We start from the raw sequence: 14,676 nt of genomic DNA on the forward strand, positions 1-14,676 counted from the left end.
AGGAATTGGGGTGGTCTGAGGTGTGAAGGTGCAGGAATTGGGGTGATCTGAGGTGTGATGGTGCAGGAATTGGCGTGGTCTGAGGTGTGAAGGTGCAGGAATTGGGGTGATCTGAGGTGTGTTGCAGGAATTGGGGTGATCTGGTGTGTAAAGGTGCAGGAATTGGGGTGATCTGAGGTGTGTTGCAGGAATTGGGGTGATCTGGTGTGTGAAGGTGCAGGAATTGGGGTGATCTGAGGTGTGAAGGTGCAGGAGTTGGGGTGATCTGAGGTGTGAAGGTGCAGGAGTTGGGGCTGATCTGAGGAGTGAAGGTGCAGAAATTGGGGTGGTCTGAGGTGTGATGGTGCAGGAATTGGGGTGGTCTGAGGTGTGAAGGTGCAGGAATTGGGGTGATCTGAGGTGTGAAGGTGCAGGAATTGGGGTGATCTGAGGTGTGATGGTGTAGGAATTGGGGTGATCTGAGGTGTGAAGGTGCAGGAATTGGGGTGATCTGAGGTGTGAAGGTCCAGGAATTGGGGCTGATCTGAGGTGTGATGGTGCAGGAATTGGGGTGATCTGAGGTGTGAAGGTGCAGGAATTTGGGTGATCTGAGGTGTGATACAGGAATTGGGGTGATCTGGTGTGTGAAGGTGCAGGAATTGGGGCTGATCTGAGGTGTGATAGTGCAGGAATTGGGGTGATCTGGTGTGTGAAGGTGCAGGAATTGGGGCTGATCTGAGGTGTGAAGGTGCAGGAATTGGGGCTGATCTGAGGTGTGAAGGTGCAGGAATTGGGGTGATCTGAGGTGTGATAGTGCAGGAATTGGGGTGATCTGAGGTGTGAAGGTGCAGGAATTGGGGCTGATCTGAGGTGTGAAGGTGCAGGAATTGGGGTGATCTGAGGTGTGATAGTGCAGGAATTGGGGTGATCTGAGGTGTGAAGGTGCAGGAATTGGGGCTGATCTGAGGAGTGAAGGTGCAGGAATTGGGTCTGATCTGAGGTGTGAAGATGCAGGAATTGGGGTGATCTGAGGTGTGAAGGTGCAGGAATTGGGGTGATCTGAGGTGTGAAGGTGCAGGAAGTGGGGTGATCTGAGGTGTGAAGGTACAGGAATTGGGGTGATCTGAGGTGTGAAGGTGCAGGAATTGGGGTGATCTGAGGTGTGAAGGTACAGGAATTGGGGTGATCTGAGGTGTGAAGGTGCAGGAATTGGGGTGATCTGAGGTGTGAAGGTACAGGAATTGGGGTGATCTGAGGTGTGAAGGTGCAGGAATTGGGGTGATCTGAGGTGTGAAGGTACAGGAATTGGGGTGATCTGAGGTGTGAAGGTGCAGGAATTGGGGTGATCTGAGGTGTGAAGGTGCAGGAATTGGGGCTGATCTGAGGTGTGAAGGTGCAGGAATTGGGGTGATCTGAGGTGTGAAGGTGCAGGAATTGGGGCTGATCTGAGGAGTGAAGGTGCAGGAATTGGGGTGATCTGAGGTGTGAAGGTGCAGGAAGTGGGGTGATCTGAGGTGTGAAGGTACAGGAATTGGGGTGATCTGAGGTGTGAAGGTGCAGGAATTGGGGTGATCTGAGGTGTGAAGGTACAGGAATTGGGGTGATCTGAGGTGTGAAGGTGCAGGAATTGGGGTGATCTGAGGTGTGAAGGTACAGGAATTGGGGTGATCTGAGGTGTGAAGGTGCAGGAATTGGGGTGATCTGAGGTGTGAAGGTACAGGAATTGGGGTGATCTGAGGTGTGAAGGTGCAGGAATTGGGGTGATCTGAGGTGTGAAGGTGCAGGAATTGGGGCTGATCTGATGTGTGAAGGTGCAGGAATTGGGGTGATCTGAGGTGTGAAGGTGCAGGAATTGGGGCTGATCTGATGTGTGAAGGTGCAACGCTCACTTGATTTCTTACTATTATTAAAGTGGTTTACAGCAGTTACTTTATATGTAGCTGACAGTTGTTTTTTTATGTATCTGGCACTCCCAATTTCTTTGAAAACATTTTTCGGCACACTGTGCCCAAAAAGATGGTCTACCCCTTGATTAGAGTAACCCTCATCTTGTGCTGCTTCATAATATTTTTAGGACTCAACCATCAAAAGAGGATTTAAAGTAAGACAAAAAAACAGCATCAAATGGCAGCTCTGAGCTAAATTGGACCCAGTCTGTCAGATTAAACTAAAAAAAAGGTACCGTAATCGAATCCAAACATCCTGGAACATTAAATTCTGTCATCAACCATCCCGGCGAACATCACCCCCCCCCCCCCCTCCCTCCTCCAGAACACTTCCTCCTCTCCATAGCTCTAGAACAGGGTTTTCTCTAGTCCACAGATGAGAACTGGGCAGAGCTCATAACAGTGCTTGAGATTTTAGTGCAGAAAAGTTAGCGTGCACAGGAAGATAGAAGCACACTGGATTTTAGCAGACAAACTGGTATTTGTGTGTCCTTGTCATGTATTTACACAGACAAAACATGGGGAAATGTTCATATATTGAAGAGATACTTGTAGTTTTTTTTTTTCTCCTAGACATACATTTAAACTTCATGCAGACAAGCATTTATCACCTTTTAGTGACTGACAGGTTAGCACACTATTACAAGCTCACATGGGAATGTAAGCAGATGGAATCTACTTGGTGCCACCTACAGGAAAGACAGCATATTCACACTTCAATATTCTAATACCAAACATGGGAAGGAATATGAGTGGGCGGTTTAAATTGAGCATGTCATATTTCTAGAAATACAATAGTTTCCGTTTACATTTCCTTTTAATCTGTAGGCAGTGGCTGTACGACAGTACAATATTTTCTCTATATACTGTTATTAAACATAGGGGAAACTGGAAAGTGTTGATATTACCATTTTTTTTAGAAGAAATTCTTGAACATTCTTCATGTCTTCTTTCATAACATGCATCTATAAAAAGAGAAAATATATTCCATGTTCCTGTCAATACATTACTTTTAGGAAATACAACATATCTTCAGTCTGAACATTTTGATTCAGACTGTGTAAAAACATTTGGCAATGGTATGTTTTTTTTTTTTCATTGATTTGTATATAGCCCCGCATAATTTCCTCCCCTCCCCCACCCTACAAAAAAAAAACCCTAAATAAATTATAGAAAAAAAAATGTTTCTTTGGTTTTCTTAAAGATCTTCCACTTCAAGCCCATAAAAAGGAACATTGGACCAATTGGCTATTTGGATTAGCCTTTAAGCAGTTCCAGGGTTATTCCCATGCCTGGAGCTGTTGCACATTTGCCAGCACAATGCAGGCCAACTTAGAAAACCCACTGAAATCAAAATTTGAATCCTGACTTTAATATACACAGGGGGGGAGGGTTTACTAAAACTGGTGCACACATAATCTGATGCAGTTGTGCATAGTAACCAATCAGCTTCTAACTTCAGCTAGTTCAGTTAAGCTTTCTTAATAAAACTTAGAAGCTGATTGGTTAATTTGCCCAGCTGCACCAGATTTTGAGCACACCAGTTTTAGGAAAACTCCGCCAGTGTGTCATTGTCTAAAAATAGGCATAGGGGATGTCTTCACACTTGCTTGCTGCATATATTTTCCTGTATATTTAAGATGGCAGCCCTGAAACTTGCACTTTAAAGAATGAATACATTTTTTAAAATTTAGTTCCTGATGGGACAAAGAAAGTGTAGAACTTTGTCCCATCTTCCCAGGTGCCTTAAAACACTAACTGCAAATTCAGACAGGACACCCCGCGTTTGACGCATGACCACCCAACACTGCAGGCAAGTATACAGCTGCTTTGAAAGTTAACACCTATTACCGGCTCCCAAGCCTCAGCACAAGGAATGCACAGGAAAGTGATGTGTGTTGAGACAGTATGAAGGATACTATTGCTGACCCATTCTTTTGGAAATATGATATCTCCAAATATTTTGATCAACACGACCCCCACCCCCCTTCTCAGCAGTCCACAGCTGACTCTGGAAGCTGACTCCAGCCCTCCTCTGGTTCTCCTCCAGACCCTGCACTTCTTCCCAGATCCAACCGCATCTTCTTCCTGGCAGCAGCACCAGATAAGGGGGTGCACTGTGATGTAAGGAAGGTTGGGTGACTCTTGACTTCTGATGGTGGGGGGGGGGGGGGGGGGGCTCTTGACATCTCATGTAAGGGGGCATGGGGTGCTCTGGACATCTAATCCTACAGCTATATCCGGCCCTTTTAGGGCAACCATATTGCTGATGAGGCCCGGGATGAAATTGTGTTTGAAAACCCTGGCCTAAGCCATCTTTATGTACAGCAAACATTATTTTTTTTCAGATCCTCAGAGAGTTCTTTGCCATGAGGTGCCATGTTGAACTTCCAGTGACCAGTATGAGAGAGTGAGAGCGATAACATCAAATTTAACACACCTGCTTCCCATTCACACCTGAGACCTTGTAACACTGAATCACATGACACCGAGGAGGGAAAATGGCTAATTAGGCCCAATTTGGACATTTCCACTTAGGGGTGTACTCACTTTTGTTGCCAGCGGTTTAGACATTAATGGCTGTGTGTTGAGTTATTTTGAGGGGACAGCAAATTTACACTAAATAATATAATATGTCCCACCATATTTTTATCTTTTTCTCTAACAAATGTCCGAGTTTTTTAAAAAGATAAACCAGATCCTCTGGATCTTTGGGGGGTAACGGTGCATTGGAAAACACCTCGTTAATTTTTACTTCCCTTTTTTCTAAGAATTGAAAAATATCCATGTCCTGCTGCTGAATATAAGATTGTGTATCCAATAAATAATATAAGAAAATATTCAGCACTGGACTTTATATTACCATATACATGAACTAGCAGCTGAGCACTCAATGGCAATCAAACAAAAACACCTCCTGAAATATAATGTACAATAGTGCAGCGCAATCCTCAATGGTAAATCATAGATCATACAATGACATGCTATAAATAAAGTCCCAGGAATATGGGTAACAGAAAGGAAGAAATGATGATCCAAGTGGTCAGTGGTTCTAGAGCAATATCCAATTCTGTGATTCCTCAGATCAAGTGCTCAAAAAAGATCCCACCACCAGTCATTCACTGCCTCTCACCTTATCCCTGTATCCCTACAGGGTCAAATAGCATGTAGTATCCAAAGGAAGTTCAGCGATCAGCTTCCACTCCTCCTCTCCTTTTTATCAAAGCCAGCATATAGACTCAGAGACCTCCTATCTGACTGGACAGCTCAAAATGCAGAAAATTCCTCCAAGCAACCCCGTGGTGTATATAAGAGAGAGAAAGAATCTAATGCTCTCTGTATGTACTCAACACTTATTTTATTGAAAAACACAATACACTCACGTTTAGCAGGAAGGTAAACCGCATTATTGCAGAGCTTGCAAGCTTGCGTGCATGTCTGTATTCAAGCAGGGAGGAATTCAAAGATGGTCGTGGGTCACGTGACGTCCCCCGTACGCGTTATGTCCGGAACGGGCGGGACTTCTTCAGCGGGGTTCACGTACCCTATTGCGGACCTAGTTAAATACTCAGAAAACACTCCGCCTCGCTTCCGGCCGCTAATCAAACAATCACATGGGGACCAGCCCCTGACCGGAAGTGACACATAGTATATTAAGGGCGGAAGTGGCACCATATCTCCTATACCAGGACCAGCCTAATTCCCTTTTATATGGTAGATTAAGGGCAAAATAAAGCCTCCTCATGGAACCAGCCCTGACGGTTATAATTTTATAAAAAAAATATATATATTTATTAAATATTTATGCCCAAATAAAAAAACTAAAAGGAAGAAGTTGCATTATTTATATTAAAAATATGTAAAAAACATCAATGGATGGTCGTCACTCTGTGACCCCGGCCATATCTAAAACTCTCCACTAGATGGCAGACATGAAACCATTATATTAACCACTTTACCACCGGAGGATTTTGCTGTCTTCCGTCCAGGCCACTTTTTGCGATTCGGCGCTGTGCGACTTCAACTGACAATTGCGCGGTCGTGCGACGCCGTACCCAAACGAAATTTACGTCCTTTTTTTCCCACAAACAGAGCTTTATTTTGGTGGTATTTGATCACCTGTGCGATTTTTACTTTTTGCGCTATAAACAAAAAAAGAGCGTTTATTTTGAAATAATAACAATATTTTTAACATTTTTTTTATATGAAATTCCCCCCAAAAAAGATGTAAAAACCAATTTTTTTAAAAATTTTTGGCCAATTTGTTTTATGCTACATATGTTTGGTAAAAAAAATCGCAATAAGCGTATTTTGATTGGTTTGCGCAAAAGTCATTGCGTTTACTAACAAAGGGAAAGATTTCTGTCATTTTTGGTGTTTTTTTTTTAACGCGTAATGGCGGCGATCTGCGATTTTTTTTGCGGGACTGCGACATTGCGGCGGACAGATCGGACCCTTGACTGACATTTTTGACACTTTTGGGGGTACCAGTGACATTACTGCAGTAATCAGTGCTATAAATATGCACTGTTACTGTAAAAATGACACTGGCAGGGAAGGGGTTAATTTTATTGGAGAGGGAGGGGTTAATGTATGCCTGGTGCTTACTGACGTGTGGGGGGGGGAGGTGACTGTGTGAGTCATGGACAGATCGGATGTCCAGCTATGCTGAACAGTCCGATCTGTCACTCCCTGTCACTATGGAGATCCGCCCGCTGTGTTTACACACAGCGGGCGGATCTCCAGACTCGATCCCCGACGATCGGGTAAGAGCAGCGGCGATCGCCGCTGCTCCTCCCCTGGCCCGACTCCCACTGTGAATGAAAACAGTGGGAGCGAGCCTCCGGCGGCGCGCAAGCGCCGCCCAGAAGGGGGAGTGTCTAACGACGTTAATACTACGTCGCTGGACGATAACGAACCACTCTGCCGCAGTAGTATTACTGTGAGCGGTTCTAAAGTGGTTAATACACATGAATATAAATACAGCAAACATGAAATACATAAAATACATATATTATCATAATAAAAACCACAAACATGATACAGTAAAACCTTGGTTTGAGAGTAACTTGGTTTGAGAGCGCTTTGCAGAACAAGCACATTTTTAAAATAAATTTTGACTTGATATACAAGCGATGTCTTGATATACAAGTAGCGTCATGTATAAAAAAGAAGAGAGGAGCCTCTAAAGTGTAGCAATATTGTTACATTTAATGAAGGTTCAATATTTAGAAACTCACATGGTTGATGATTAAAACAGGCACATCTAAGTATGCTTAGATTAGTATGGAAGCTGTCCAAATAGACCATTCTCTGCACAGCCATCTTCATCATCCATTCCCCGCTGCACTCCACGAGTGATTCAAAGCCTCACTTTCAGATCACTCTACTGCAGGCTATTCTTTCCGGTCATGATTGCAGACTGACAGTGGTGAGAGCCGGTGGTTCAGAAGATGGTCTATGTGGACAGCTTTACCCCGGATGCCTGCATACTTAGGTGTGCCTATTTTAATCATCAACCATGTGAGTTTTTAAATGTTGAACCTTCATTAAATGTAACCATATTGCTACACTTAGAGGTGCCTTTTTTTTCTCTTATATTCTGTAGCTCTGCTAGATTTTGCTTCTAATCCCCTTGGGAAGGCTGCATATTGTGGATGGACATTTTATGGTTACACAACCTATCACATTGCTATAATCTTTGTATATAGACTATAAACTGAAGGACTTGTGGAACGAATCATCTGAGTTTCCATTATTTCTTATGGGGAAATTCGCTTTGATATAAGAGTGCTTTGGATTACAAGCATGTTTCCAGAACGAATTATGCTCGCAATCCAAGGTTTTACTGTACATTTAATTAATAAAAAAATTTATATGTAGATAAAAGAAACTCAGAACTATATTACTATCTCATCTGTCGGAAATAAAACAAAAAAAAAAAGTCAAACTCGACATTTAGTCCCATTGGCATCAAAACTTTACATTCATATATCCAAAAGGACTCTCTGCGACTTAACTGTCGAATGAAATTCCCACTTCTCCAGTGCTGGTTTACTTTCTCAATTAAAAGTAAAAAATACCCCACGTCCCTGTTGATACTAAAGCAGCAACCTTCAAACACTGGAATGTTAGAGATATAGCATATATAAAAACGGAGTTGCGCTAAAGAAAGCAAACCATGAAAATCAACATATATATTCAATTGCCTAAAAATATATAGGTTTGCAAAGAATAACAACATGTAAAGATGATAAGAGTCCACATATGGTTAAATGCTTGGAAATGCAGGCATGTACATTCAATAGGTTATCCACCCAGGTGTTTCATCAACTTGAACAAGTGCGAGATCCCAGCCACCACATACTGTACACACTCTTACCAGATAATGATGGAAAAATAGCAGTGAGTGGTTAAGGACCACTACAGCCTTTCTCCTGCATGACACAGCTCCAGAGACTTCCAAATCCCAGTTAGTTAAGAGCAATTGTAAGGCAATGGACACCTGATCCCTTCTGAGTCCTGATGACACCGTATCTCAAGAATAGGGAACATCAAACAAAAAGGGGCAGGCCCATAGTGCGTTATCTCAAGACAAATTGTTTATTTAGAAAGAAAGTAGGGTATACACTCACCCACTATAGGTTTAAAACAAGCATGTAAAACTCCAAAGTGCCGGCAGCTCTCAGCTGTGTTCCTCCGTGTACCACCAGAAAGATGGCCGACCTCAGACTTCCAGGCATGACATGATGACGCTTGACTAGCTCCTTCCGACGCGTTTCGTCATTACGACGTCTTAAAGGGGGCGTAGCCATTGTAATGTTCTGGTACCTTTGGTACCCTAATTCCACTTTTCCTAAGTGTATGCGCCCCACCATTCTCTTTTGGTAAGGTGCGCATACACCTTTAAGACCGATGCTGTCATCACTGAGCGCCGCTGGAGCGGCTATTTCAACCTCCGGCGGTCTCACTCACATGTTCGTTCAACGCCGCATAATCTGTCTTGAAGCTCTCATGCTTGCAAGCATACCTCGCTATCGGAACCACGCTGCTGATCCCGGTATCCCGTCACCGGATCATCTGCTCTTGCCGAACCTCTCCTCTACTACATTGCTACTAGTGATAAGTACCCCACAGGGGAAACCTCTATAACCTTCATACTAAAGCTTACACTATCTAGCTCTGCATACTAAGGACTATTACTACATCTGCATTAACTAAGATTGCTATCTCTTGAGCCTAATACCATCTGCTCTTGCACTGGGTTGGTCTATCCTGTATGTTCACCTGCTACTCTATCATCTGCTACCATACATGATTGCTAAACCTATCTGCATCCCATCTGCTACTATCTTACTTTCAAGAACATTCCTTTCAAGTGTCTGTCATCTACCATCTCTACCCAACCTGTCTCTTCAGCCTATCATCACTATATTACTATACATATAAGTCACTCTAGGAATATCTTATTGAGTGTGTGTATTTACTTGCTGAATTGAGACTATCCACACATGATGAGTCTGGGGAGTTGGGATTGGTGTCTCAGCGTTTCTCTACATGACTACTGAAGTGGAATATTTCTGCAGCTGTAAATCCACATTATACATAAAACGCAGGAGCGTTACAGATTGAACGAACCTCAAATGGATTCAGCAGAAATAACCACTCAGGTGACACAATTAAAACAGCAAGTAACTGCGTTAATACACGCACTTGCTGAATTAAGAGAAGAAAATCAGGCTCTGACGCAGCAGGTAACCAGACTGACACAACTTACCACTGCTCAGTCCCCTGAACCCAAAATAAATCCTCCTTTGGTATTTACAGGCGATCGCAAAAAATTTCGCGAATTTAAAAACGCATGTGAGTTACTTTTCTTGCTAAAACCCCGTACCTACCTTACTGATCACATTAAGGTTTGTACTATTATTTCTTACCTAACAGGCGATCCTCGGGCCTGGGAGACTCTCTTTTTGAGAAAAACGATCAGCTTCTCAAATACTATGCCTTATTTCTAGCAGAACTTACTAGCCTATATGATGATCCCAATAGGCAGAGTACTGCCGATCTTCAATTAAGGTCCTTGAAACAAGGTAGGAGACCTGTGGAAGACTTTGTCGCAGAATTCAAGAGATGGACCCTTGATTCAGAATGGAACGATGCATCTCTGAAAACTCAATTTAGGCTTGGCCTATCAGAGGCCGTTAAAGACGAGCTCGCCCGAGCGGATCTGCCAAAAACCCTGGATGCATTGATACAACTCAGTATCACCATAGATAGAAGACTACGAGAAAGAAAGGCTGAAAAAATGGGAATACCATTATCCAGTTCTTCTCGGATTTCGGCCGATGACCCCACTCCTATGGAGGTAGGAACCATACGCCCACCTCTATCAACTATGGAAAGAGCCAGAAGACGATCTGGTAATCTCTGCTTGTACTGTGCATCCCCGGATCACAAGATAAACGTCTGTCCCCTAGTCTACAAAAAGAAGGGTGAGTGTTCACATGTCCTCCTAGGGGGATTGACAACTTCAATTACTAACCCTTACCTTTTTGTTTGCTTAACATTACAGTGGGACCAGAACAGGATTACTACTAAGGCCATGATTGACACAGGATCTTGTGGAAATTATATTGACATACGTTTTGCTGCTTTAAATAAAGTCCCTATTATTTCTAAACCTAAACCTGTCTCAGTGAGTCTTATTAATGGTGTTCCTTTATCCTCTGGTCTGATCACTGATCAGACACAGGCACTCCTAGTCACTACTAACGGGTCTCATATGGAGACCACTACCTTCGATCTAATACCTTCACCCCACTTTCCCATTGTTTTGGGACTTCCCTGGTTACACACACATCAACCAACCATAGATTGGAAGGAACGGACCCTGGCCTTCCTCTCTTGCTATTGCGAGGGTATGTGTAACCTCCCGTCTTCCGGGAAGATCCTGTCTGTGGTGACAGATGAGATTGCACCACTATGTTATCAGGATCTCTCTGAGGTTTTTCTTGAGAAAAATGCTCAAGCACTACCTCCCCATCGAGACTATGATTGTAGTATTGATCTACTCCCAAATAGCAAATTGCCGTTCGGTCATGTTTATCCTCTTTCACAGGATGAACTTTCCCATCTCAAAGAATATTTGGATGAGAATTTGAAAAAAGGTTTTATTAGACCTTCCACTTCTTTCACAGCAGCAGGACTCTTTTTTGTCCGCAATAAGGACTCAAGTCTCAGGCCTATCATCGACTATAGGCAATTGAATGCTATTACAATAAAAGATCGCTATCCTCTACCGCTTATCCCTGAGCTCATTGAGCAGGTGCGTGGAGCTACCTATTTTTCAAAATTGGACCTGAAAGGGGCATACAATCTCATTCGAATCCGTGATGGACACGAGTGGAAGACTGCATTCAGAACCAGATACGGATTGTTCGAATATCTTGTAATGCCATTCGGGCTATGCAACGCCCCTGCAGCCTTTCAACGATTTATAAACGATATTTTCAGAGACTTACTAGATGTCTGTGTTGTGGTATATCTGGACGATATACTTATATATTCACAATCCTTGTCTGAACACATAAGACATGTAAGACTAGTATTATCGAGATTGCTTGCACACAACCTATACGTGAAACTGAAAAAATGCTTGTTTCATAAAGAAGAGGTACTGTTTCTAGGCTACATCATATCCAAAACAGGAATCAACATGGACATGAGTAAGATATCCTGCATTCAGGATTGGCCTACACCAACCACCCGCAAGGCGCTACAGCGATTCCTTGGATTTTCTAATTTCTACAGGAAATTCATCAGGAACTTCTCTGCCATTGTGAGACCCCTCACACAGCTCACTAGCATTAAGAGACCATTCAAATGGTCAGATGAAGCAAATAAAGCTTTTCACCTGTTAAAGACAAGGTTTACTTCTGCTCCCATACTACGCCATCCAGACCCATCCCTCCAATACATTCTGGAAGTAGATGCGTCAAACATGGCAGTAGGAGCAATACTCTCCCAACGACCAACTAACACTTCACCACTCCATCCAGTCGCCTTCTTTTCTAAATCCTTAAGCAGTCCAGAGGTAAATTACCCCGTGGGTGAAAAGGAACTGCTTGCTATAAAATTGGCTCTGGAGAATTGGCGACATCTACTCGAAGACACCCGATTACCAATACTTATATACACGGACCATAAAAATCTTCAATATCTTCAGACTAACAAAACTCTCTCTCACCGACAGGTACGATGGTCACTATTCTTTCTAAGGTTTAACTTCCTAGTGACCTACACACCTGCAGATAAGAACAAAAAGGCGGATGCACTATCACGACTAACTGAAGAAAACTACTTTGAAATCCCTTCCGTTCCTATAATACCTCACAAGCGTATTATTGGAGTTGTCCGTTCTTTGAAGGAAGAGGTTTTGCATGGTATAAGTTTGGATTCACCCCCACCACAACTAAATACCGATGCAGAAGGCTTCCTCTACTACAACGACAAACTTTACATACCACCTACCATGCGCACCAAGATCTTGGAATTATCGCATGATGTGCCTATGGCAGGACATATGGGTATGACAAAGACTCTTAATCTGATTACCAGACAATTCTGGTGGCCTGACATGAAAACATCTATACAAAAATTTGTCTCTTCATGCAATGTCTGTGCCAGGTCCAAAATTGACACTACGAGACCATCCGGTCTACTATGCAGTCTACCAATACCCCAAACTCCATGGGAAGTTGTGTCCTTGGACTTTATAGTAGAACTACCTCCTTCCAAAGGATTTAATACCATCTTGGTGTCAGTGGACCATCTGACAAAGATGGCACATTTCATTGCTATTCGCAGACTACCTTCGTCCAAACAAACGGCAGAACTCCTGATGAAACATGTCTTTAAGTTACATGGTATCCCAAAAACTCTTCTGTCTGACCGTGGATCACAATTTATTTCCAAGTTCTGGCAAGAACTATGTCACATACTACGAATTGAGCAGAAGCTCACTTCTCCTTACCATCCGCAGACCAACGGACAGACTGAAAGAGTCAACCAATGCATCGAGCAATATTTACGTTGTTACACTTCTTACCAACAGGATGATTGGGTGGATCTTCTCCCTCTGGCAGAATTTGCCTACAACAACGCAACCCACAGTACGACCAAGCAGAGTCCGTTCTACTTGAACTATGGGTTTCATCCCTCTATTCTTCCACCACGCATCCTTCCTTCAAATAACCCAGTAGCCTCAGACTATCTTACCCAAATAAAGGACTCTCTGGGTTTGCTTAATACTACCATTGCACACGCTCATAGTCAACAAAAGAAGTACTATGATCTTCGCAGAAGACCTTCTCCTCAGTATGCTATTGGGGACCTCGTTTGGCTCTCAACAAAAAATTTAAGACTGAAAATCCCTAGCAAAAAGCTTGGACCTCTCTTCTTGGGACCTTTCCCAATCAAGAAACTTATTGGAAAAGCTGCAGTACAGCTTACATTGCCAATAGACCTCAAAATACATCCCATTTTCCATGTTTTCGCTACTGAAGCCCCATGTTCCTGACCAAGAAATAAGGCCTACTATCCCACTTCCTCCTCCTGTACAAGTTGAAGGTGGAGAAGAATATGAGATAAAAGAGATTCTGGATTCTCGTATCCACAGAAGAAAACTTCAATATAGTTCGATGGAAGAACTATGGGCCCCAAGACGACACCTGGCTAAACACCTCTGACATACATGCCCCTAGATTAATCCGCAACTTTCATGCGAAGTACCCAGACAAACCAGCTCCAGAGGCCTTCAGGAGCCGGCCTTAAGGGGGGGGTACTGTAATGTTCTGGTACCTTTGGTACCCTAATTCCACTTTTCCTAAGTGTATGCGCCCCACCATTCTCTTTTGGTAAGGTGTGCATACACCTTTAAGACCGATGCTGTCATCACTGAGCGCCGCTGGAGCGGCTATTTCAACCTCCGGCGGTCTCACTCACATGTTCGTTCAACGCCGCATAATCTGTCTTGAAGCTCTCATGCTTGCAAGCATACCTCGCTATCGGAACCACGCTGCTGATCCCTGTATCCCGTCACCGGATCATCCGCTCTTGCCGAACCTCTCCTCTACTACATTGCTACTAGTGATAAGTACCCCACAGGGGAAACCTCTATAACCTTCATACTAAAGCTTACACTATCTAGCTCTGCATACTAAGGACTATTACTACATCTGCATTAACTAAGATTGCTAGCTCTTGAGCCTAATACCATCTGCTCTTGCACTGGGTTGGTCTATCCTGTATGTTCACCTGCTACTCTATCATCTGCTACCATACATGATTGCTAAACCTATCTGCATCCCATCTGCTACTATCTTACTTTCAAGAACATTCCTTTCAAGTGTCTGTCATCTACCATCTCTACCCAACCTGTCTCTTCAGCCTATCATCACTATATTACTATACATATAAGTCACTCTAGGAATATCTTATTGAGTGTGTGTATTTACTTGCTGAATTGAGACTATCCACACATGATGAGTCTTGGGAGTTGGGATTGGTGTCTCAGCGTTTCTCTACATGACTACTGAAGTGGAATATTTCTGCAGCTGTAAATCCACATTATACATAAAACGCAGGAGCGTTACAGCCATGCGTCTGCGTCACAACCCTTAAATAGCCCGACTTCATAGGACCAGGATTAGAAACACCTGTGATATCAATCCAGGCGCAGCCAACCCAG

General features: G+C 43.3%; 1 protein-coding gene across 1 annotated transcript in view; it reads right to left on the reverse strand.

Moving 5' to 3' along the window:
• The window catches only part of SYCP2 (synaptonemal complex protein 2), a 372,455-nt gene that overhangs the window by 4,150 nt on the left and 353,629 nt on the right, over positions 1–14,676 (reverse strand). Inside the window, exon 42 of the mRNA XM_082271514.1 lies at positions 2,834–2,890. Within this exon, the coding sequence (XP_082127640.1) occupies positions 2,834–2,890 (57 nt within the window). The remainder of the gene's footprint in view (positions 1–2,833; positions 2,891–14,676) is intronic.

This window comes from Pelophylax lessonae (assembly GCF_965119305.1).
Source record: "Pelophylax lessonae genome assembly, chromosome: 11".
NCBI classification, from domain to species: domain Eukaryota; kingdom Metazoa; phylum Chordata; class Amphibia; order Anura; family Ranidae; genus Pelophylax; species Pelophylax lessonae.